The sequence below is a fragment of the Hippoglossus hippoglossus genome, chromosome 16 (genome assembly GCF_009819705.1).
Source record: "Hippoglossus hippoglossus isolate fHipHip1 chromosome 16, fHipHip1.pri, whole genome shotgun sequence".
Classification (NCBI taxonomy): domain Eukaryota; kingdom Metazoa; phylum Chordata; class Actinopteri; order Pleuronectiformes; family Pleuronectidae; genus Hippoglossus; species Hippoglossus hippoglossus.
In genome coordinates, this window is record NC_047166.1 from 21,956,628 (window position 1) to 21,981,958 (window position 25,331).

A 25,331-nucleotide genomic window follows, 5' to 3' on the forward strand; every position below is an offset into this window, starting at 1 on the left:
TTGCCATGGTAATGGGTGTGAAAGGTCAAATGGAGGAGGCAGTGAGCAGCTCGGGCAGCACACAGAGGAGGAACAGCTCACACTGAAGAGGAGAAGGACACCCACACTGAGCAGGAACTCAACTCAAAGCTCAGTGAATCGCGGTCGCTCTCTAGTGGTTTACACTGAAAAAAGTGGCAGGAATGCTGCAGCAGCTTCTCTCATGATCAGACTCTCTGTGACTCAAGTCCAACTCTGCAGCATTGTTCAACCACAAGGGGCAAGACAATTTCTCCAATGATCAAAACTGTAACTGCTACAGCACAACTACGGTTAACTGATTACTTAAGCCATGCAATCATGAGACACAACAAATCTCAATAAGAGTTGAGATTTGATTTACTTTTATTTTCCTCGTCTTGAAAGTGCACTGTATATGTTTCAGATTTAATAACGATTCTATCAATCTTCACAATCTAGATTGGACTGAACACAATAAGAAAGTCTGAGCGATGCAAAAAAAAACCCACAATTTTTTAATTAGCCAGAATCTAGTTCGCCAAAAAGGGCGATTCCGTGTCAAATCATCAGACTTTAGGGCAAAACCATCACAGATCTTAATGAAAGAAGATGTGTGTTCGTAACATTGGTCCCATGAGAAAACAATATACATAAGTAGAAAGAACAATAAGTTATTGGGCACGTGCAGTACTAAGGTGCCAAAATTGCCTGTGTTTAGGATCTCAATAAAGGGAGATATATGTGTTATTATAGGTCGCAATGAAATCCTTACATGATATGTCCTTGTGAGCTGTTTTTTGCTGTTTGTTACACTATGTACTGTTCTGCAGCTGCTGTAGCACTTTGGTCCAAGAAACATTTCCCCATGGGGACAATAAAGTATTTGATTTGCTTTGAAATGGTTCTCAGGTCGATTTAAAGCTATTTTCCAGCTCCATGTTCATCTCAACAGTATCCTCGATATAAAAACAAATTCATTATGAGTGATAATAACCGTTAAAATTGAATTGCAAAATAAAGCCAAACCTCAAAATTTGTCAGATCTCATAATACCATGAGGACCTTTGAGTCTTTGCTGGTCATTAGTGTTCAGAGCATGGTCAGGCACATGCAACAGTATTTTAGATTTACTCTTACAAGCACAACGAAATAAAAAACACAATTCACATATTCTCTAAGATGATAACAAAATGAGTTGTGGTGTAAAGAAGATATTAAATTAGGAACAAACTACTGAATCTGAACCGCTGGGATAGTTGTAATAAAGAATCGGATCCTTTTTTTTTTTCTTGTGTCGTTGAATTTGTTGATTGATTACTTCACATCTCTTTATTTGAAAGGCAGGTTTCATGAAAGTGGATGATAACTTATGATATAATTGTATTAACATTCACTCCTTTCTGTCTGATGGATGCTGCTGTAATTCAAACCCTCCTCCTCAGGTGGCTGCAGCAGGAAGCCGTGGTTCTGTCGTGTCAGCCACGCCCCTTTCTGCTGCTGGCTTCCTCTGGATGGCCAAGTGCGATCTGGTGCAAATTTCACAGGAAGTGCTGGTATAGCGCAAAACACTGGCAACTGATGCTGGTGTTAGATACTGAAAACACATCCGGTTCTGGCGTTTTCCTTTCAAAATAAGAGCGTGATATGAACCAGTCCCAAAGGCCAGAACTTGGCAAAAACGATGGAAGAAGACAGTGGTTGTGAGCATTTATAGCAGAGATAATGAGAATAATAAGATAATTTTCTCCCTCTGAGTGACACAGAAAAACTGATGCATGCTTTTATTCCGAGGCTTGAACAATGTCTGGTCCACCCAAACATCTGGGCCGCAGCACACTGAGGTCACGTCACTGCTGAACTCATGTCCTCACATTGGCAGCCTGTCTGTTCCTGTGCTGATTTTAAGATGCTGTCACTGGATTTTAAAGCACTTCATGGTCTTGCACCAGCAGACATGTGACACATGCTCAGTGTATGAACCAGGACGGCTCCTCAGGTGCTCTGTTATGAGTCTGTTGCTTTTCCCAAAGTGTAAAACTAAAACCTTTGGTGAGGAAGCTTTAAGCTTTTATGCTTGAAGCCCCGAAACACTCTACCTGAGGACCTGAGTGTGTTGACATCTTTAAACAAAATCTTAAAACTCTTTGGCCTGGCTTCAAATTTCTATTCAAATCTATCTCTGTTAATATATTGTGTTTTTATCCCATTTTATGGATTTATATTAATTCAATTTATTGTACTTTGTACAAAATATTTTTTGTTATATCAGCTTTTAAAATATTTTTTATGGTCTCTCATTGTCGGCATTTTTATTTATGTCTTATTCTTGGCTCATCAATCAATTGTGAAACACTTTGAGCTGCACTAACCTGTATGAAAGGTGCTGTACAAATAAAGTTGGTTTGATTGGTTGATTGATTGATTGAATTCCAACTGTCAACTTAATACTAATAAACCAGATTATCATCCTGTGAATTACAAACAAAGTAAAGAGAAAAACATACATTTAAATATTCTCTAGATACACTACACTTCTGTGCGGTTTACTGATGGAACGTGACTTCTCTGTGAGTAACTTTTGATTATCTTATTAACAGAGATGTTTTGAAAATGTCTAACCCTAACCCTTATTTCTTTCGGTAATATTTTTGAAATGTAAACTAATGATGTCACTGTCCTATCATTAAAATAAAAATTATAAATAATTATCTTTTATTAATGTTATAAATATACTCTGGGGATCAATTTCTATTGACAAATATTATTTACGCTGTAGACTATGAGTTTTATATATTGTATAGCTTGTTCCATTCCCCTCTGCTTTCTGGGTTTTTTCTGTTTTGCATCGATCGGCCCTTGTTGTGTAGAAGCAGTATTATTTTTTGTTTTACTTTGAAAAGCTGCGGCGGATACGTGTGCCTGTCCTCCAGTAGCTTCACCATGTGTACAACTAGCTTGCCTGTGATTAGCCACGTCATGTAAAGTTAGCTGTGGAGCGGTAGTGGTATATCTAGCAGCCTGGCTCGTAGTTTGATTTGGGGGAGGACACTGGTTCATTCACGGAGAGGGGGCGCTTGTTTCGGGGTTAGAGGTCGGCAGTAACCCGTTGGGAAGATGTCAGACATCGGGGACTGGTTCAAAAGCATCCCGTTCATCACCAGGTCCTGGTTCGCTGCTTCCATCGCTGTCCCCCTCATCGGGAAGCTGGGGCTGGTGGACTTCAGACACATGGTGCTGGTGCCGGAGTACGTCTTCAGCAAGTTCCATGTACGTTGTTGTTGTTCTGGTCTCTGCTGTGTTGGTCTGTCGGCGTGAACTCGCTGCTTGTTGTGTGCTGGGTGAGCTAGCTTAGTTAGCAGGTGGCTAACAGGGCTCAGTGAGCAGGCCCCGAGGTGTGTGACAGCCAATCACAGGCTGAGACGTAGGAGGTAAGCACTTCCGGTTGCTGTCAAAATGCTACTTAATTTAGCAACAGCGAGATGAAAGTGTAAATATAACACGGTGGTTGATCCACCAGAGAACCGAGCAGACATGTTGTAACTCACACGAGCAGCTTTAATAAAACAAGTTGCTCACAGACTCGGTATGAAACGACCTCACCCTCCATTACTCACTGAGAGGTTTAACAACGTTAGCTCAGCAGGACGTGAATATGTTTCCTGAAAAACTCAAAATGAACCCTGCAGCCTGGTTACTTGCAGTAGTGAAGAGTAACCAAGTACTGAACACATTGAAGTATGTGTACTTTATTTGAGTACTTGTATTTTATTAAACTATCCATTAGGCTATAAAGAAGTTTGTTAGCTTCACCCCCACGTAACATAAATGTACATTAACAGTAATCTGTGTATATGTATGTGATGATATCTTTGATTCTTGAGCTACATTGATCTGTTGATATAACATTTTTATTTCAAATGTTGTTTAAGACTTGTGAGGTTAAAACATGTTAGCAGACAGGATTGAAATATGTTTCCTGAAAAACCCAAATTCGATACCACGGCAAAATAACTAAACAATAAACTTAATCACACAGTCTTTTAATGAAAGTATTTGAACATACAAAAAACAACAGTGGCTATGTAGCCTTCAAGTAATAGATAAAAAGAAACATAAAGCAGACCAGTGGCATGTGTGAAAATTATGATATTTCAGTTATCAGGTACAGCTCAATGACTAAGAAAACAGCAGAGGCTGCACAGCAATGTACCACACACACACACACACACACACACACACACACAAAATAAATGATCCGATGCCTATTGTTCATGAATGTTTAGAGTCATCAATGATTTATTCGACTCAGTTGAAGAAACATTTCATAACATAGTTATGTGGACAAATCTCAGCAGGTCCAAAATCAGCTTTGCCAAATAATGCAATCCCAGGTCACTTTTCAGATGCCCTGTGGTCAAACACTTTTCCCAACTAATATTTTGGGTTTTGACTCATAATTGATAATTTCATACATCAAACACTCATCTAGTCTGAGAAAAGATGGGATGCAAATCCCAGCAATCAATCAAGTACACAACTGCCAAAAATGATTTCTAGAGATCGATAAACAGAATTGGTTCTTTTAGACGTTTGACCCGACTGTATAAAGGTCAGGTCTATGATGCTGAAATAGCTGGACATGCATTACATGGCAGCTGTTCTGCAGATCAAGTCACACATTCAGCTCTTCAACACTAAATAACATGTGATAGGAAAAAATGTGTTTTAGCTCAGGCTTTATATGATTGAGTTAGGCAGTTTGGGATTTTTCCACATTTTAAAGCCAACAAATTCTGACTGATTGATATATATATATATATATATATATACACACACAGAGACAAACAACCATTCACACTCACATTCACATCTATTCGGTCAGTCACAGAGAGAAACTCCACACAGAAAGATCCCAGCCAACGACAGTGCTGAACACTGCACCTCTGTGCCATTTAAAAACACAGAAAATCATTAAATGTGCAGACAGTACATTTGGCATTTTTGCTTCATTAAATAACTAAAACAATTAATCACGCACCAAAATTGATTCAGATGATTTTTTTTTTCTACTAATTAATCCACGAAAAAATCTCATAATTTTCTTGTACTATCGTTTATTGCTACACATACCACTTCAGTTAAGTTGTAACTTTTTTATAAAATTTCCCTTGAGAAACACTGATTTATCACAGAAGATGGTTCATCCTTTCATCACCTCTTGAATGCTGCACTGATCTGACTTCTGTCACCATCAAACAAACCCTTTGAATCCTGTTGTGCTGTAACTCTGCAGAGGAACGCCAGCTGTCAGTTACCACTGTTTGAGAGCTCCGACGTTTTCCTTTGGAATCCAACAGAGACACAAGGCTGGATCTGCACACAGGCACACAGCCATGTTGATATCTTACTACATTTCTGTCAGATGAACGTCTCTTTTGTGTGTTTCAGCTCTGGAGGCCAGTGACAGCCACTCTGTATTTCCCTGTTACCCCTAACACCGGCTTCCTGTACATGGTCAACCTATATTTCCTCTACCACTACTCCACTCGGCTAGAGACGGGTGAGACTGCTAATGGTTTTTTAAAACACACACAGTCACATTAAATGCTCTTCCCGTCACGCTGTTCTTTTCTTGGTGTGGTTTTGCAGGAGGATTTGATGGCAGACCTGCAGACTATATCTTCATGCTCCTCTTCAACTGGATCTGTATTGTTGTATCCTTCTGAGTGGCATCGCTGAATACCAGAAACCTTCAGTTTCAATGACGAATAATCTACCTACAGTAAATTATTCCTTCAACAACTAAGGTTAAATGCCTGTTAGCCTGTTTCCCCTCTACCACACTCTGCTGCTTCCTTTCCCCTCTGCATCTCTCGTTCGTCTGTCTTTTCTGTACCTCTCCCTCCCCCCCCCCCCCCTCCCTCCCCCCCTCCCTCCCTGCAGCACTGTGCCATGTCAGGGAGGCTCTGTGCCAGTGGCCCAGTGTCAGTCTACCCCTGCAGAGCAGAGAAACCTAATCTAGGTCACATGCAGCACCAGCAGTGCAGCCTGGCCCACATCTCAACACTGTTTTGTCAGGAGTTCAGCTCTGGCACTCTGGACATTTCTTGACCTGAGGCAAACCTCAGCTTTCCCACAAGTTTGGTTTTTCTCACTTCAGGCTAATTGTGGACATGGGTGAAAAAAGGAGTGTGGGAGGGTTAGATGGGGTCTAATTTGCCACGGTCAGATGCCTTGCTCACGGGGCGAAGAGGCAGAAGAAGTGGTAGGTGAGAGTCAGCTTGTGTTGTGGATTTAAACTGGCAACCTTCCCGTCACCAGCTGCTGTAATCTTAAGGCTCCAGCTGTGATTGTACTCAGCCACAAAGTTGCCGTCCTTGACTGTGTGTGTAGATAACCGGGATGCTGATGAACATGCGGGTGAGACTCCTCTTGTTTTCTCTGTATTTTTATCAAAACATGAAATCATGGCCACTGTACAATCTCTCTCTATATATATCTATCTCAAAATAAATAAATAAACGTAGGCTCTTAACATGTCACTTGGCTTCACTAAACATAACTGATATATTGAGCTAACCACAGCTATAATAAGAACGAGACTTTAGACTATAAATGCTCTCAGTAGGGCACAAACCTCCGCCAAAGACCAACAGTCTCCTTAAATTCAATCAAGCTGCACCAACTTGCACACACTCATGGATATCAGTTCCAAAAATGTGCATGATTTTTTTTCTTAGAATTTAGACGATCACACACTACTGAAAAGTTCCCTATATTATTTTATATTCAATTTCTGCAAATAGATGTTTTTCATTTGTTTTCATTGTGACACTGTTGTGCTTTTGGCCTCATGATGAACAGACTTCAGTACAGTAACAATAGGTTGAGGCTAAATGTATTTATAGTTTATACACAGCTGTGTTTCTGATGCTTCCCTTTGGCTGCTTGTGTTTCAGCTACTCATGATCCCACTGATCATGTCCGTGTTGTACGTCTGGGCTCAGTTCAATAAAGACACCATCGTCACCTTCTGGTTCGGAACACGCTTCAAGGTACGTCATGTACATCACAAATGGTACTTTTTGTATCTTGTCTTATTAAAGGTAGGTAAGGTCATATATGATGTGAATTTGAAGGGTTTTTATTATTCAACATGCAGATAATTCTAATGATATGCTTTATATCTGTCTCAGGCACATTATCTACCGTGGGTCATCTTGGCCTTTAACTTCATCATTGGAGGCTCGTAAGTAATTCTTTTTGATAAGTAGGATCAAAGTCACATTTGAATGGTTTCATTTTGAACACACTGTAGTATAAGGGCTCTTTCTCACCTAACTTGTTTGGTCCGGACCTTCAGACTGTTCAGCTTAGTCCGAACCAAAATAACGAATGCGAAAGGTTCCTCAGACCACGGTCCAGCCCAACAGACCAAATTTGAGTCTAAACAGAGACTAAAAAGAGTTGGTCTCAGTCTGAATTAAACTGCAGTGTGAAAACACTTTGTTGCATATTTTCGGACTTTTGGACTGGTAGGAAATTGAGACAGCACGAAACAAGAATAGAAGAAGAAAAAGAAGTGAAAGCAGCTCGGAGGATTTCTTGCAGTCTTTGCGTCTGACGATATCATTTTTAAAAGATGAGGACGTTCATTTGACACATTCAAACGTGTCGAGCACTGCGCCTAGTAGTGATATAATTATGATATTGCAGTGGCAATAAAAATGACGAAATGAACTAGTTCATTAATTTTCTCCTACTACTACCTGCTGAATTGACAACACGCCGACGTCTGTCTACAAACCAATCGATCAAAACACCCTAAATGAGAATTTGGGGTCTTGAATTAATGAGGAATGATTTTTTTCTTCTGCTTTAGTAGAAAATAACCTGAAAATGAGCCTTTTATATGTTTTAAGTATTATAACTGTATGTGTACATTTGACACCAGCAGTGTAACTGAGAAAAATCTGCACAACTTTCCTGTTACTCCACAGTTTTGTGAATGAACTGACTGGGAACCTGGTGGGTCACCTCTACTTCTTCCTCATGTTCAAATACCCCATGGACCTGGGTGGACGCTCCTTCCTCTCCACACCAGAGTTCTTGTGAGTTCGTTTTTTTTTTTTTCATCCTGTGCTTTATTTTGAAGTTTTAGCCTCCTGTACTTTTAGTTTTAACAATCGACTCTCCGATTGACTCATTCGGACTTGTATGGCCTGTCAAGAATAGTCAGTTGGAAATGGAAGCTGCTATCAATCCGGCTGGTAACACTTTCAGATTTTGGCCAGTTGTCACAAAATTAACAAAAAGAAATGTATGTAGACTGAAACTGGACTGGTTTGTGGAGCCGTACAACAGTAATTCCAATCTTCTCATAAAAAAATTTTTTTTAATTTGTGAAAAATCCCTTAATTTCAACTGTTCTAATGTCAAATGTTTTGTTATTTTATTGTTTGAAAATCACATTTTCATCTCATCCCTGTGCACATCCCTCTCCTCCTTCCAGGTATCGCTTTTTCCCCAACAGAAGGGGAGGGGTGTCGGGCTTTGGAGCCCCTCCCACCAGGAGACCAGTTGCCCAGGAGCCGGCGGCAGGAGGTCGGGGAGGACGTTATAACTGGGGCCAAGGCTTCCGCCTGGGGGACGACTGAGAGGAGGCCAGAGGAGATGGCTACACCCTCCTCCTCCTTAGCTTCCAACAACAAACAGCCGTGCAGCTGATGATTGAGGTTAAAATGTTTGCTTCTTCACATTCTTCTCTCTTTGAGGGAATGAACAAAAATCTTTGTTAATAAATTCAACTTCATGATTAGTCTTAAAGGATATGACGAGATGAAATTTGAAGAAGCATGCATTTTAACTGAAAGAGCAGCACGTAGCAGGACTCGGACTCTGGCTGTAGGCTCAGTTCACCATGAAAGCCAATAATACACTACTGCGGTCGAGTCCAAGTGAAGCAGATAGAAGAGAACATGAATAAATAGTTTGTTTTTGTAATTTGATGATTCTTGATCTCCCCTCCCCTTTTTCTTCTGCCTTTCTTTATTTCATCCCTCCTTCACCTCTTCTCCACACACTGCCACTGCACTGTCGAGATGAGATGCTGCAGCTGCACACCAGCACGCTGCTGATTTTGATTCATGTGTTCCTGTCCTCCGTCTCTCTCTGTGTTGCCATATCAGATTACAGTGTAATTACCAACGCACAGGGGCCGCGCTCTCTGTCGTCCCGTCACAGAACATAAAGCTACAGAGAAGAGCAGTTCTGAATGTACATGGGTGTAAAATGTTTGTTGAATCCCCTGTGGCACAGACCTGATCTTTCTTCTGTCTTAAGATGTCATGATCTGAACCAAAATGAGGTGAAAATGGGAGTTTGCTTTTTTTTATAAATATAACAGTTGTTCATTGAAAGGGAGATTGAGTCTGAGTGTATGAATCTTATTTTTCCCTTTTCCAGCTCTGGGGTAAAACTTCTCTCCAGAATCAGGAGGGGGATGGGGGGGGTTCAGCTGATCATGTGCCTGTGTGGTGAAACTGGGGCTGATACTAAAGTTTATTTTCATGATCAACTAATTATTTTTGTGATTCTTGTTCTATGAATTTCAGAAAATACAGTGAAAAAGTTTTTGGTCTGACAACAGTCTCAAAGATATTCCTTTTATTGTGACATACAAAAAGTTCAGAAGTGTTTCCAGTTCATTAACACTCGTTATTTTTTCTGCTAATGCAGAGATGTAAAGGTAATGATTTCACCCCTGTCTTGTTTGTTGATTGGTTTCTGAGCAAGATTACGCAAAAAAAACTACTCAACGGATTACAAGGAAACTTGGAAGAATGCATAATGGGTTGGAGAAGAAACATTACAATTTTGGTGCCGATTCATCAATTTTTTTTATCACTAGCTTCCACATTGCAAGATTTGGGTTTTTTTTGGACACTTTCAGTTTTCCCACAGAATAATTTATGGATCTTGATGAAAAGTATCAGGCACATTTAGGGAAGTCATGTGTATCGGTGTGTAATTTGGTGCAGCTTGCTTGACTTTAAGGGAACTGTTGGGCCTTGACAAAGTTTGGCGCTCTTCAGTGCTATTCTAGTGAAATATGACTTTGTAATTGCATTTCAAAAGCAGATAAAAATAACTGATAACTGGACGCTGTGTTGCTCGGGCTTAAAGTTATTGTAGGTTTGCATATACAACACTAACTTCTTTAACCAGTGGGTCTATGGCAGGAAGTTTTTTTTGTGCATCGGTTCCAATGACTGTCCAGTGTGTAACACTAACACGTTTCCCATGGTCGACCTAAAGTCCTGGACAAGTGGAAAGATGGAGTAACTGCAGCTGCTTAAGTGTGTTTAATAAAAAATGGGCTCAAACAAATGCATCACTTCAAAGATGTCGGAACACCCTGTAAACTTCAAACCCAGTGGCTTCAAATTATGATAGAACTTTGAAAAATTGTTTTGTTAAGTAAACAAGCAAACAGTCAGTCTCCCTCCAAACCCTGGTTCATGTTTCTCATTCTCATGCATATCATTAACACTGGAAGACAGAGGGGAGTTGTACAGTCAGTTGTGTGTTTATTGAGTTACAGCAGGCTTAGAAAATAAAAATGCAAAGGTTTCCATACAAGCCAACCAAATGTACAGTATCCCAGAAACGTGTCCGAGCATAAAACCAAAGCAGCAGCAGACATTCAGCCAGCAAACAGCCATTCAACTGCTGGTCAAACTATTCAAAATGAGCTCAACTTAACCTTTTCCCACTTGCACAGATATCACACGGATTTGACCCATAAAAAATGAGGTCCCTTTGAAAATCATTTCTGAAATTTTTTTTTTTTTTTTAAAGAAAGCTGTTGAAGCACATGCAAGAGCAGTTGATGATGGCTTTGCTGAGATATTTACCAATTATTCCAAATCAAATCAGCACAGTTTTTTTTATATCATTTCATCAATGTGAGAAGTTCACGAGCCTCCATCATGTTTGTCATGAACTGGAATCAGCCCTGAGTCCAGTGCTGCTGCTTGGAAAACACGGACATACCTACAGCCAGGAAGCCTGGAGAGAAGACGAGAGGCTTGTTCCCAGATCAGATGGATTCTGACCGCGTTCAAAGAAAGGAGCTTCGACTAGTTCATCATGCGTCAAACACTGTCACCAAAATGTTCTTGGCAAGTTCAGTGGAGAATATTTAGTTTAAAAAAAACAAGGTGAAATCATCACCAGGCTGTACTTTAGGAAACGTCATCGGTACGAGAGCTGAAAAGGCAGCGTGGTGCGATCCTACAGACACACACTCTCCAAAATGATCTTTTTATCATTTCTATTTCTCAAAAAGAAACATTCTGTGCTGTTACCTCAACGTGCCTCACGTACTGATGCAAAAACCAGCTGGTAAGGAAATGCAATACCAATAGTATGATGCACAATGCGTTCATTCATTCACTCGACCCAGCGCTGTCTGCCCATGTGGCGGCCTGTGTTCATCCTCTGGCCTCTCGGCTGTTGCCATGTTCACATCTCTCAAAACACTGTTACTCCTCCCAACATCCCCTCGAGCACATGTGAGTGATTCCCACCTTCACCTTATTCTATGAGGATGAGTCAAGGTGACGCTGCTGGAAAAAAACAGAAACCCTACAGTGTGAAATGAAGTGGCCATGAGAATATCTATCACTACAGCAGGGATATGCAAGTGCCATCAAAGACTGCTCATAAAGAGTCGTGCGCAAGTTTGATTCCCAAGAAAATAGGACTGATTGACAGAGATTATCATACGCTCTGATCATTGTACGAGAACAAAAAAGAATTTTCAGGGCACCAGTCAGACTTGTTTAAAAATGTAACAAAACTCGCCCTCGCGGTAAAACTGTACAAACCTTTTTCTTTGTAATACAGAAAAATATTTACAAGGCTGCTTCTGTTTTTTTTTAAGTGTTGTAGTTGTAAGAACAATGCATCAAGTCCAGCTTTGGCACTCCTCTTAGCGTCTGCACCTCACATCAGTGCTTCCAGCGGTAGACCTCCAACGTCCCTGGAGCTTTGTGATGACATCGCAGGCAGACAGCTGCATCACTGGTTCCACGTTTGGTCATCATCCAATGGTGGTCAGCGACTCACCTGGAACATAATCAGACATCAATATTTTTTAAATACTGTTCCGAGATTAGCATTGAAAGTATTTGCTTGAATGAACAAGAAAGAAAAATGAAAACACGACTTGCCAAACTAACTGATTTTATGTTTTTAAACAAACTACAAATATTTCCATGTTCTCCCTCTCCTCGTCCTCCCTGTGACGGCAAGCGTGCATATGCGTGTGCTTGTCGACATGTGTGATGCTAATGACAGTGTGGACCAAGTATCATCCTGCCGTCCCAGCATGCCATCTCTGAAGGACCAGTCACACATAATTACACACTAATAACTTCCTGTGTAGCCGGAGGCTGCAGCTGTGGCATCTCAATGGAACAGTTCAACATTTCTGTTTCCATTTATGTAAGCCGAGTCACACAATTAATCCCAAACTCCGCCATCAATCCATTCTGTGTGGACACTTGTTTCTGGTTGGGGCCACAGCGGTCTAGGACATATCCAGCTGTGACCAGATACCAAACTTTGGAAGATACATACAAGATATTTTTCTACCGATGTTCCCCGGATGGCCAGAAACATCTGCAAATCATTACTAATATAACTGAAGGTGTTGCCCCTTGTTATCAATATGATCTTTACAAAGCCATAATATGTCAAATGTGTGATTTCATCTTGTTAAGTTCAACCCCAAGCAAACAAAACAAACAACTAACAGTTTAAACTTGATTCATTTCATCAGGGTCGCAATCAGCTTTACATTTTGTGCATGTGAAGTAATTACATCTCAGCATTTCCCACTGACTCAATTCAATCCATGATTTTGAGTGACAGGTACACACACTAAGCAGTGATAGGTAAGTTCCCGCACGAGAGCAGGAACTGCATTGATGCCACAGCTGCAGATGAAACTACAAGGTCTGCGTGGACAACAAAAACCTTTTTGACAAGAGCGTGGGCACAGTGCTGGTCACACCAAGTTAGAGGGTTTCAAGAGTGTTTCATCATGAAACAGTGGCAGGACAAATTAGAATATTACTGGCTGCCACAGTCTAGGTAATTAATGGGAAACACTATCTAATTTCTTGATCCCTGTTTTTTCGGTACAGTTTTTTTTCTTTCACCATTTTGACCTACCATCAACCAGTGACTCTCTCTGGTTGCTCTAAGGTCAGAACATCGGAGTCTGTTGACAGCCTCTGTCTTTCCACTCCTCCGTCAGTCTCCTCCTCCACTGCCACAGTCACCTTTACCCACCTAGCAAGAAAACAGACAAAGTTTAAAACACAAAGAGACTCCTTATAGGAAATACAAAACATATGAAAAATATTTATTTACTGTTTGGCACTAGTTATCAAAGTACCATACACACATTCATGAAAATGTAGTTCATGGAACAATCAACAATTGATTATTCCAGGATCCACAGTGGTCTGGTATTTATTTGTCTGTACAACATGAATCTGACACAAGCAAATAAAAATAAGAATGACATTTATTTTTTCATGTCTCCACCCACCCTTTATCAGCAGTGCCAGAGATAGTCTGGTCCGGTCTGGTCTGGCTCAGGTCTGTCACACTGTGGGCTAGTCTGTCAGTCAGCCTCTCTACCTCGTCGTGTTCTGACAGCTTGGAGGGCTCTGTAGCTGCTGCGTTCTCACCAGCCTCCTCCACGGCACCAGCGTCTGTACAACAACAGAGAGCACAAAGTCAAACAAGAGAACCTGACAATTTGCAAAACAATATTAAGAGGAAAAACCAGAAACACTGCCCTGGGGTTGTCTGCCACCACCTACCAGTGCAGTTTCAGTCTGCATTCATTTATTTATTCATTAATTGAAGAAACTCCTCAAGGTGTTCCTGAGAGGTTGGGTTCAAAGGACCAATATGTGTTTGGTCTGACCACCAAATTCTGATCAGTTCCTCCGGACAACTCATACACATACTGCCTCCGGGCACCGGCTATCGCAGTACTGAAACACATGCTCTTTTCCAAAACTCACCAGGTACAGCTTTGACTTCCAAGGAAATGCTCTTGCTCTGTTCCTGGCCTTCTTTCTGCTGCTCGGCTAAGTTTGGGTTTTGGAAACCTTCCATCCAGTCCAGACTTTCACCGTTCTTCAGTACCAAGCGGTGGTCCTTGAACCAGCGGACAATGTCGGTGCGTCCCAGGCTTGTTTGGACCTCCAGCTGACTGTACTCCTCAGGAGATGGCCACTGGGTCCGACAGAACATCTGTGAGAACAAATAAAAAGAAATGTCCACTATTAAAAAAACACTGTTTTCTTTAATAATTCTTTGCTGCGATGTGACGATGCTGAGACACAGTTCCTTGAAATCCCCTGGAGCAGTAAAACATAGAGCCGTCCACAGGGACTGCACATCATAGCTGCCTTTATTCTCAATTCAATTGAGAATTACTTTGAAATCCTCTATCTTTATGTTCAATGTAGGGTGATATGATGCTACAAATACATTAGCTATTGTTGGACTTTTATTTTTAGTAGCTGAAATGAATGGATCACCATTGAAAATCTGTACATTCCTTCCCACAGTGAAAAGAATGTGGCCTCGTCCCAGACCTCTGACTGTGGTTTTTGTGATCAGATGTCAGGATGCACTCAGGACATTTGGGTGCGTTCACATCTGCACTCGAGACAGATGTTAATACCAGTCTCCGAACGGAGTCAATATGTTTCTGGGCATGAAACACGTACTGTTACTGTTATAGAGACGTCTCATGCACATACTGCATGATCCATGATGGTTTGGTTTTGTAATCCTTTGGGGTCCCACTGTTTGCTAGACGTGACACTTCTCTAATATCCTCTCTTTACTTAACCCGATCTGACCTTGTTGTCACTTTAAATCTTATTTCACTTTTAATATTCATCATGTAGTGTCAATCACTCCTCTTCTTGTCAACTACATGTAAAATACCTTCTCAAAATTCATCATTTAATTTGACACATCCCCCTTCAGATGATATTAAAAAGGTGCCACCTCATCAACTAATCGCTTTAAAGTCTCATCTCATTAATCTGTTGATACCATTAGCGGCATCTCTGCAATTAGAAGAGTGCTCATCTTTATACCATTAAAGCTCAAATCATCGCTCTGACTCCTGGTGTATTCTAATACACCTCCTCTTACCTCTCGGAGCAGGGTGAGGCAGCGGCTGCTGATGGGAGCTGGGCTTGTGGAGGCTGACAGGATGGGAGGATGGGGGGAAGAGGAGGCGGACGAGGTGAGGATGGGAGGAGATGCAGAGGAGGAGAGGGTTGGTGGTTGAGGGGAGGAGGCTGCGAGCACTGGAGGTGAGGAGGCTGCGAGCACTGGAGGTGAGGAGGAGGACGAGGAGGAGAGGACAGGTGGTTGAGGAGAGGAGCTGAGGGGTTTCCCGTCCTGCTCTCGATGAGAAGCCCCGTTCAGCAGAGCTACGGGCCGCTCTTGTCGGTCCTCCATGTTTTTTGAGGCCATGGTGAGTATAGTCTTCTCCATGTTGTCCCTCAGTGCCCTGCGCTCCGAGAACCAGCAGTCCACCTCCGTCTTGGACAATCTGGTGTCCTGGGCCAGCTGGTCTGCAGCAGGGGGAGAAACAGTAGATTAGATGTGGAAGCTTTTTTAGAAACCTGAAAATGTACTCTCTCCCCAGGGGAACTTAAAAATGTGTTCATTGAAGACATTTCTGCTGTTCCTGTCATGCATGAATCCACCAGAGACGAGCCTACAGCTCCTTTAGGGTAAAATTAAATTAAGTCACATGCTGTGAGCAACTATAAATAGTAGGAAAAAAAGTACAGAATTTCTTTAAATAGTTAAAAAGTGAGGATACTGAAGAACCAGCTGCTCATTTGTCTGCCTGAATAGAACCCCATTTATCCTAATTCAGGGACAAAGGTTTAATAAGTAGCTTAAATGTTCCATCATCCTTTTTGTTGGGAAACTACACGACATTAAGTGATCCTAATAAGATATCTGAGAAGCTGATTTTCTGCCTCATTAGCTCCTGATCTGCAGGAGGGCTGATATGTGTTTTTGGAGGCAAAGGAAAATATAATGTGCTCACATCAAGCATCTGATTTTTGCACTTGGGCTGAGACCTCAAGCAAACAAGTTAGCAAAATAACATTTGCTCGAATGAACCGATACACAGGCTGCACACAGAATAATGCCCTTTAAAGAGGCGGATTGTTTTCTTCCCAAGAGTTACATTAATGCCTATCAATTATTTGTTAAAATACATGACAGAACTCTGTTAATATTTCTGTATCCGTAAAATCTCCCCTCTGGCAAACATCATATCAACTTACAAAAATGACACTGATACTTATATTATAACTGACTCAATATTTATCTGTATTTTCTTGATCTACAAATCAGTCATGTACATCACTCCTCTCTAAAGCTGTTTTCAGACATGAACGCCACAAAATGTCTGAAAAAAGAGCTACACATGTGGAGGACGCAGCAGGAGAATGTACAGACACGTTCAATACAACAGGAAAATGACTGAAACATTCAGGCGATGGGGGGGGGACATCTGACATATAAATACCGCACAGTGTTTTTGCTTGAAGCCCATTGACACTGGCGTTGGCTCGTTTTGCATCAAAAGCTCTTTAAATCACGTTCTCATCATCCTTTTTGATTTGTATTCTGCAAGTTCGGCCTCTGTCGCGTGTTAGAAACCTCGTTTACACAGCTTCTCGCTCTCTGTGAATTTTCAGACATTCTCGTGCTGTGTTCTCACATTTACTCAGAACGCAACTTAATGGATTCCTCCTAGAGCTTCTCTATGTTGTAAACCAAAATAAGGAGGAAGTAACAATCCGGAGGCGTGAGCTTGTTAGCGGATGATGTGTGAGCTGTACCGAGCTCTGCCTCAGTTGGAGAGCTGCTCCTCTGGAAACTCTCCTCCAGCGCCTTGAGCTGCTCTGACGTCTTTCCCTTCACCCTCTCCAGCAGGGGAAAGTGGCTGGGAACCGCTTTCTTTACTGGACCATCTTTCACTGCTGGTGTCACCTCTGTTTTCACCAGCACTGGTGGTGGAGGAACACCTTTGAAAAGTGACAAACAGAGAGGGAATTCTTTTTAATGAAGAGATATACTGACTAATGTTTTAAAATGATGAAGGATGAATTGATGCAGCACAAGCACAATGCTCAAAAACTGTTTGTAATGGTTTGGTGATTAAAACTTTTTTTTTTTTTTTTAAACCAACAAAACGATGTATGATTAATCATAGTGAGTGTATTTCGTCATTTTAAATGTGTGGCACTGTTCACACCACGTACCTTTGAGATTAAGGAGCCTCTGTTCACTGAACCACTTCTTTATCTCTCCTCTGGACAACCCGGTGGTCTCTATCAGCCTGTAGATCTAATCGCACGACAAGATGCAACAGGGGATGAAACAATAAACACAGGTGTTTGTCTATGACAGTTTTGTGCTTAAAAACAGCGGCAGTAGTAAATAAGACAATTAAAGCAGCCCCAAAAATCTCAACTCATAAAAGGCATGGCTCAAAAGATAAAGCCATTTGACTCACTTATTCTTACCTCATCTTCCTCAGGGAAAGGACAGTGTGTGTAGCTGGACCTCAGTACTGAGAGCTGCTCGCCTGTTTTATTGGGGTCAACTGTAAAATTGAGCACTTTGGAGGACACCAGCTTGGGCGCCGAGATTGTTTGAATGATGGAGGGGCGTTTACTCTCTGTGGCGATCACTGCAGAGGTCAGGGGTCGTTTGAGTGACTGTGCCACCTGTCAAAAACATGGAGGAAATATCAATTAGAGTTTAAGAAGGGTTGCTGCAAGACATATTAACTGTTTGCGTTACTGTGTGCGCAGAGGTGGGAAGTACAAATACTGTAACTAAGTCCATTTTTCAGGTATCTGTACTAACGTTTTACTTTATTCCCTACATTTCAACACAAATATCTGTACTTTCTCCTCCTTACTTATTCAAAACAGGCTGGTTACTGTCGCTTTAATGCATTTCATGTGAATTATCTATTACTTTTATTTGGCATCATCGAGTGCCGCCTTCCCAACATCGAGACAGATTTGAACCTAAATGTACAATAACACAGTAAAAAAGATGTTCCTTGTTTTTTATCTATTAGGGCAGATCACACACAACATATGTAAAAGGGCATGAGACGTATCGAGACGAAACAGGAGACCCAACTGCACAGAAGAGGCACATATGTAGGCACATATATTTGTGACAAGGAGAAACGACATGGGAGAAAGTGAAGAATCAGCCATCATCACTGAGAACGACGACGAATCAGAGCAACAAAACATTTCCCATCCCTGCACTTATTTAAATGAAGGATATTTCATACAATACACTTTACACATTTCCTCCTGGACAATGTTTCATGCTCATCAGTCTTCTCTTGCTTTAACTGATTTTAGTGTATTGTTTTTTTATTTGAAGTAAGTGTGGTTTAAGTGAAACAGTATTTGAACTATATTACTGTGACATGATTCTCAGTTTGCTTTGACCTTCAGAGGGGAACTTTTTACTTCTATACTTAGGACATTTCTGAGCCTATACTTTACACTTTTACTTGAGTAAGGAGGGTGATTCAGTACTTATACTTTTAACACAAGTACCTGTACTTCTACTGGAGTAAAGAATGTGTGTATTTTTGCCACCTCTGTGAGTCTGTATGAGTCTGCCCAGTGTTTTCTACCTGGGTTGCCACTGTGAGTGCCAGCGGTGCACAGGTGACAGTGGAGCCGTTGACTACAGGCGTCAGCACCAGGCTGGTCTGTCCCAGCAGGTGACAGGGGAGGGACTGCAGGACAGAGGCTCCTGGCTGCATGAATCTGGAGGCTGCAGACATGTTTGTGGATGACTGGGAGTTGAGCTGAGGAGTCACCACGGTGAAGGTTTGAGTCATAGAGGAGATTGTACCGTTGAACATTTTCTTCCTGGCTTCTTCCACCTGTAACAGAGGGAGAGGACTTCTTATACGGGTTTCTGCGTGTGTCGGACAAAATTGTAGCAGAATTAGTAAACAAATCAGATATGTATGCAAATTAATTGATTATTAATTTGCAGGTCTGTAAAATTCCTAGGTTTGTGTAGAGAAATTCCATTGAAAAAATTCACATCAAAGCAGTTACCCAACAAAAGCCCACAAACTGATCAGTGATTATTGTTGCCTAAAGAGACAATTAGCATTCCTGTGCTTTTAGCTGGAATTACCTTTGCCAACTAGGTCATGTTTTTCGTCCCATCTGTTTGTTATACAGATTTCCACTAATACTTGGTGGAAGGGACATGGGCCAAGATAGACCCATTACATTTTAGCATGGATCTGAAAAAAGGATCAAGGATTTTCTTGATTGTTTTCTCTAACAGTGTTTTTGACATTTTCACAAATTTCCCAGGGAATAATTCATGGATCTCGATGAAAAACTGATCTGACCTGTTTAAGGAACTGATATCTGTGTACAGCTTGATTTGAACTAAGGGGACTAGTGGGACTTGGAGGAGGTTTGTTCTCTACTGAGTGCCACTCTAGTTTACTGGGGCACATTTCCCAGCCCATGAAATACTGCAGCCAAGAATAATTATTCTCTATACTTGCTAGAAATAAAGTTTTTAAAAAGATAATTAATTTCACTCTTTCAGAATTCAGTTCTGTTTGAGCCTCTCAGTGATGAATAGTACCGTGGAAAAATACATCAAACTATAGTCAAATGATGAGAATTAAAAACAGAGTTAACCTGACACCTCGTACCTCCTCAGGTGACCAGCTGATGCCCTGTTTGAGCCTCTGTGTGGTGAACCACACTTTGATTTGCTCCTCGGGATGTTTCGAGGCTGCAGTGAGCCACGAGAGCTCAGCCTGCGTCGGGTAGGGGAACTTGTTGAAGGACGAGATGAGCGTCAGGTTGTCGTCTAGTGACGGATTGTATTTGGTTGTGTTGAGGGGCACTGCGATCTTCGGCACCTGAAACAAAACAGTCAGCCAGGGAAACTCTTTTCACACACCTAGAAACTGATCTCTTCAAGTACTGTTCCGAGGTATTGTGTTCAGAAAGGGCATTTAAAAAAGTATTTTTTCTGATAATTTCCTTGGAAGTGTGGTGAGAGTGGTTCAGTTTCCTGAAGAAAAAAAAAAGAGACAAACTTCCTTTAACTGTACAGGAACAGCACCTAGGAGAAGAATTCTTACCTGGGTATAGTTTAGAGGCCGCTGGAGGGAAGGCATGATGTGAGAAAGGCCGTCTGCTTTAAGTAGCGTTGATTCAGGGATGATGACCGTCCCGTTGACATTAACCGCTGTGATTGGTTTCTTGGCCAGGTCTTGGGTCAGTTTACCCAACTCTGTCCGTTTATTATCTGACGTCATTTTTGGTTTACCAACCTTCACTGCGGCGGGTCTGCTTAGTGGCCAAGTGCCGAGTTCGTCCCCTTTGCCAGAATTGGCGCTTGACGTGTTGTAAATGACTGCGTTGTTACTGCACCCCTCTATTGTCTGTTCTAAGATTGTCTGATTGTTCATTTTTATACGCTTGAATTTAAAGTTGCTCTCCCCAGGGTGACACCTTTCATTGTGCTCCGTCAGGGTGTCAAACTTTTTTGTGTTGAAGTTGCAGACGGCACACAGATACAGGGGGTTGAGGATGACGTTAGGATGGTTGGCGTCTACGTGTTCTTTGAAAGTGTTCAGGTTCTGTGTGGAGAAGGGGCAGTATTTGCACTCATAGCCCCCCTGCTGCCTTCGTTGGGGCTTAGAAAGGTCTGGTGGCTCAGTGGCAGGTTTGTCAGGAGCAGACGGGAGGTCAGAGGCCTTTCCTGATAGATCCAGGTCCATGGATGAATCTGCTCCTGTCGAAAGATCTGCCTCCATAGGCCCATCCTCAGTATGGTTCTCTGTCGTTATCTGTGAGAGAAATTTCAGCTTCAGATGGATAATATGGGCAGAAATTTGCATTTTCACATACGTCGACAGACTGACATACTAGTTGGATAATGTCCTTGATTAAAAAAGCGAATACTGAGACTAGTACATGACTGAAATCCTCAGAAAAATGCACCAAAATACTAAAAGATTCTTAAAATCAATCTACCTTTGAACAACTTGCTCAAACCTTAATCACCCCAAATGGTAAATGGTCTGTATTTAAAAAGTACTTTACTAATCTTGATGACCACTCAAAGTGATTTACAGTACAGTTTTAACATTCACACAGTGCATCTACAGTATGTGCAGCATGTTTTTTCTCGATGAGAAGGGGCAATTCCGGGTTCAGTATCTTGCCCAAGGACACTTCGGCATTCGAGTGTGATCGAACCACCGACGACCGCTCTAACCCCTGAGCCATAGTCATTCTAATATATACACACAGGGACACAGAGAATACAAATATTCAAATATCATATGCTGATGTCAGACATACTGAAGGTTTACCTCCATATTGTGTGATTCCTCTGCATCATCATCCAACTCAACCATGGTCTGCTCTGGTCGAATCATACAGGGAGTGGAAGCTTTTCGTCGACTGGACATGTTGACGGTAGATACTGGGTTTGTCCTTTTGGACGGCAGCCCTACACGTGCTTGTGCGTGGCCAGGGATGTTGTGGTGGCGAATATGGCTGAGGTGCCAAGGATGCGGGACTATGCAGCTGTGGACGTATAGTCAGGTGTAAGAGGACAGAGATACAGGCAGCAACCTCAGGACAGTTTCTGGGATGGGACTGAGCAGCCAAGGAGCCTGAGGAGAAATCTTCCCCTGGGGTGCGATAAGTGGCCTGAGAGAGAGGAGGGCAGTGAAATGTGAAGGTCTGGTGGAAATGGAACTGTTTTAGTGTAGTGGAGGCGGAGCTCGCTGACAGTGTCAGCTACAGTGCTCTCCAACCTCCTGGAACTGCATGACAGGATTCTACCTGCATTAGAGAGAAGAGAAGAGAGACAGACCATTATAAACATTAGAAAGACATTTTCATTTAGTTTAAAAGCAACTGTTAGAACCATAGACTGTGTAATAATGGACAGTATAGCCGTTTTCAGACATGACCTGCAGATAAAGTCCGGAGAATTGGATACAGAGGTACCCGCAGTTTGCCTTTCACACATGCACATGACGCATTCACAACCGCATTATTCAGGTGAGAGGTGGTGCAGCAGACAGAGACAGGAAGTGACATAAACTCTGCTGCAGAGATCACAGACCAAACTGAAAAGCATATATCAAATAATTTTACTCAAAGGGGGTTTCTGACATTTTTGGTAGTTTGTATCACACTGATTCCAGTTCCAAGAGCTCATATTTCCCATAACATTGGTTTTAATTACTATTTTAATCAGTAAAACCACATCTCACCTGAAATGATCAATGCAAGTCATAGAAATAAAGAGAAAGCAAATTGCTTGTATAACATACTGTACAAAAAATGGAGAGCTACTATTTTTAAATAGCTTCACCAATTCTTAATTTGTATGTGTAGAACTGAGACGAGTTAAACACAGCATATATGGAAAATGAAGAAAAGTGAGTTTGAGCATTTTAAGTAAAGCAACATGTTGGGTTATTTACTCTCAGCAGCGTCCCATGTGGATCTGCAGTGAACCACCACCCAAAGGAGGTAGAGACTACAGCCGGCAAAAATGGCTCAAAAGGAGAAAAGGTCGAAAGAGGCAGACAAACAAACAAACAGTGGACAGAAGCAGACGGTCAACAGGTGGTCAGCTGGACACTGGTGCTGAAATAACTGCAGTGTTCTGGAGAAGAAAGGGATGAGAAAGGCAGATCGCGTGTTTTCCTCACAGCAATAAATCCAATAAACAGCTTTCTGCACCGTGTTAAGTCCATAACCTACACAACTCAGACAAATCCTAGTGTTTGTATTTCAGTGTGTATTTCAGTGTGTGTGTGTGTGTGTGTGTGTGTGTGTGTGTGTGTGAGACACAAATAGAAGTCAGCCACAGAATCATCAAGGATGTGGCAGATAGGAAGAGGAGGAGAGGAACGATATACCGTATTAGTTACTGTTGATGCAATTTAGAGCTGAAATGATTAGTTGATCAAACAATTAAATAGCATAATTTCAACTATTATAAAAGAAATGTATGAAAGTCAAAATCACCCTGGTTCCAGCTCTTCAAATGAGAACATGAAACAGTTTCTTAATGTTCTATATTGCTATATGACTCCTCTTTATCCCTCACTTTAAATCATAAACATAGAATACTGCTGGCAGGTCTTACTGTGGCAAAGACCATACTCACAGTGTGGTTTAATCCCAGACTGCCATTGTTTGAAGGCTGGAGGGCGTCAGTGTATAGCCTCCCTTGACTGCACAACTGTGCGTCCTAACAGGGCCAAGCCAGGCCCTGCTCAGGGATGGTCGGGCATTGCCACGTCTCTGGGGGGCCATGTTCAGAGACGGGCTTTCTCCCCTCCCACACTCATCGACGCCCAGTAATATTAAACCCAGTGCAGGCGAGCAAATTAGTGGAGATGGCTGGTTAGAGTGATGATTTAGCTTTTTCCTTTTCAGTCCACTGCTTTTTTTTAATTTTGTGCCTTTTATTTTCAATCGTTACTGCTACTGTGTCTTGCTGCATTACTGTTGTTAACATTTATTTGGACACCCCCCACCCCCCATTTTGTGTGCTGCACTGGAAATGTTGTTGTTGTTTGTATGCTTTTTATGTCTCGTCAGATCTAAAACAAAGAAAATAAGCAACATGAATTTATCACCTCTGCCTCTCTATTGGGCATGTGTAACTTAACTATCTTATATTTTGTAGACTAAATGATAATTATGATATTCTATCCCATGTGGCCATGAAAAAACTACTATTAATATATTTAATACATTTATTGAGTAAATTAGGCCTAATTATTCACTGAAGATGCTGAAATAAAATAAGACCATCTATTCCTGCTCAACATACACAAGTAATATTAACATTAAAAACAAGCGGTTGCACAATCAGGACGACAGCATGAGCAACTATCTGTGAAGCCACATGGACTTTGCCCACTTACAACACTGACATGTTATAATTATAATTATTGGCCAGACTCAGTTTAACTCTAATGGTTCAGGTGGCAGCTGAATTTTGCAGTGTCACTCTGACAGTCAACAATCACGACTTGGAAGAAGTTTTTAAATCACAGGATAACTTTGACGTCTATTTATGCGGCTTGAAAAACAAATTACACAGCAGAGTGTGAACAGGGTGAGAAATCATCGACAAAGCAGCTTCAGACACACAATTTAAAAAGCTAAGAGCGACTTTATTTGGAATGTGTAGAAACGAAACCCCCATAGAAAAAAAGAAATAAAAGCAGTTACTAAAAGCAGGGTGAGAGCGAGCAGAAGAAACTTACCCGCGGTAATATTGTAATATATGAGAGAGAGAGACAGACAGAGACACACACACACAGACAGACAGACAGAGACAGAATTATCTGACTGAAAAAGTCTATTGATATTCCTGAGGCCTCACGCTGAAGCTTCATATTCATATCCACATGGGTAAAAAAATCAAATGAGTCGATGCAGCAGCGGTGCTCTTCTTTCAGGACATAATGAGCTTCCATAAAACCAAGTTAGCACAGAGGACGGGGAAAAGTCCTCTTGGAATCTCATGTGTGCTGCACTACTTCAAAATGTGATGCTTAAGAGTAAATACTGACAAAAGAAACAGGTTTTACTCAAACAAAGATTCTGTTTAACAGTATGATCATATTTAAGTCTATTACACAGGGAGGGGCAGCAGTAAATGTGCGAGTATGACTTTGTGAGGCTTCTTTCAGCTCAGCACATTAGGACTGTGCTAATCCCTTTAAGTGTCACATATTTAATATGGCCGTATCCAGCAGCTACGCATTAATCACATGGCACTGTACCCTTCATGGCTTGACGGCTGTCATTCGCCAGCCGACTCATTGTCCCGAGATATCTCAACTCCTCAAACAACCCACTGAGGCATCATTAGAATGCAGACTCATTACCATGGTGTCGCTATGGCAACCGTGGACGTAGAGCGTTAGTCAAGTCGCTGCTACAGCCGTGTCACCGACAGAGATAGGGGTGACCCCCTGACTGCATGCAGGACTGTGTTTGGTTGTGTTAAGAGACAGAAAAAACTGAAATACTTGGGAAAACAGAAATCTTGCAGAAATAGCCTACAGGCTGAGTGTGCGTGTTGAAAGCCTGGAAACCCCCCCCCATCCTGCAGGA

At 41.7% G+C, this 25,331-nt stretch overlaps 2 protein-coding genes across 4 annotated transcripts in view; one reads left to right on the plus strand and one right to left on the minus strand.

The window, feature by feature from the left end:
* Positions 1–2,924: 2,924 nt before the first annotated feature.
* derl1 (derlin 1) lies at positions 2,925–9,656 on the plus strand. Its single transcript, XM_034612137.1, has 8 exons — positions 2,925–3,267; positions 5,449–5,560; positions 5,650–5,714; positions 6,394–6,420; positions 6,960–7,055; positions 7,197–7,249; positions 8,001–8,111; positions 8,513–9,656. Exons 1-8 carry the CDS (start codon positions 3,115–3,117, stop codon positions 8,655–8,657), a joined length of 762 nt encoding a protein of 253 aa, XP_034468028.1. The 5' UTR covers positions 2,925–3,114; the 3' UTR covers positions 8,658–9,656.
* The window catches only part of zhx2a (zinc fingers and homeoboxes 2a), a 33,916-nt gene continuing 12,550 nt past the window's right edge, over positions 3,966–25,331 (minus strand). For 2 of the 3 annotated variants that reach the window (XM_034612134.1, XM_034612133.1), the window contains exons 2-13: positions 21,545–22,022; positions 20,306–21,016; positions 19,868–20,080; positions 18,812–19,066; positions 17,667–17,870; positions 17,403–17,487; positions 16,980–17,165; positions 15,259–15,686; positions 14,109–14,340; positions 13,624–13,790; positions 13,243–13,364; positions 10,573–12,132 (exon numbers count right to left, since the gene is read on the minus strand). In XM_034612134.1, coding sequence (XP_034468025.1) covers positions 13,245–13,364; positions 13,624–13,790; positions 14,109–14,340; positions 15,259–15,686; positions 16,980–17,165; positions 17,403–17,487; positions 17,667–17,870; positions 18,812–19,066; positions 19,868–20,080; positions 20,306–21,016; positions 21,545–21,643 — 2,700 coding nt within the window. In that variant the 5' untranslated portion in view covers positions 21,644–22,022 and the 3' untranslated portion in view covers positions 10,573–12,132; positions 13,243–13,244. Of the gene's footprint in view, positions 3,977–10,572; positions 12,133–13,212; positions 13,365–13,623; positions 13,791–14,108; positions 14,341–15,258; positions 15,687–16,979; positions 17,166–17,402; positions 17,488–17,666; positions 17,871–18,811; positions 19,067–19,867; positions 20,081–20,305; positions 21,017–21,544; positions 22,023–25,331 lie in introns of those variants that run through there. The other variant, XM_034612135.1, reaches the window with a different exon arrangement.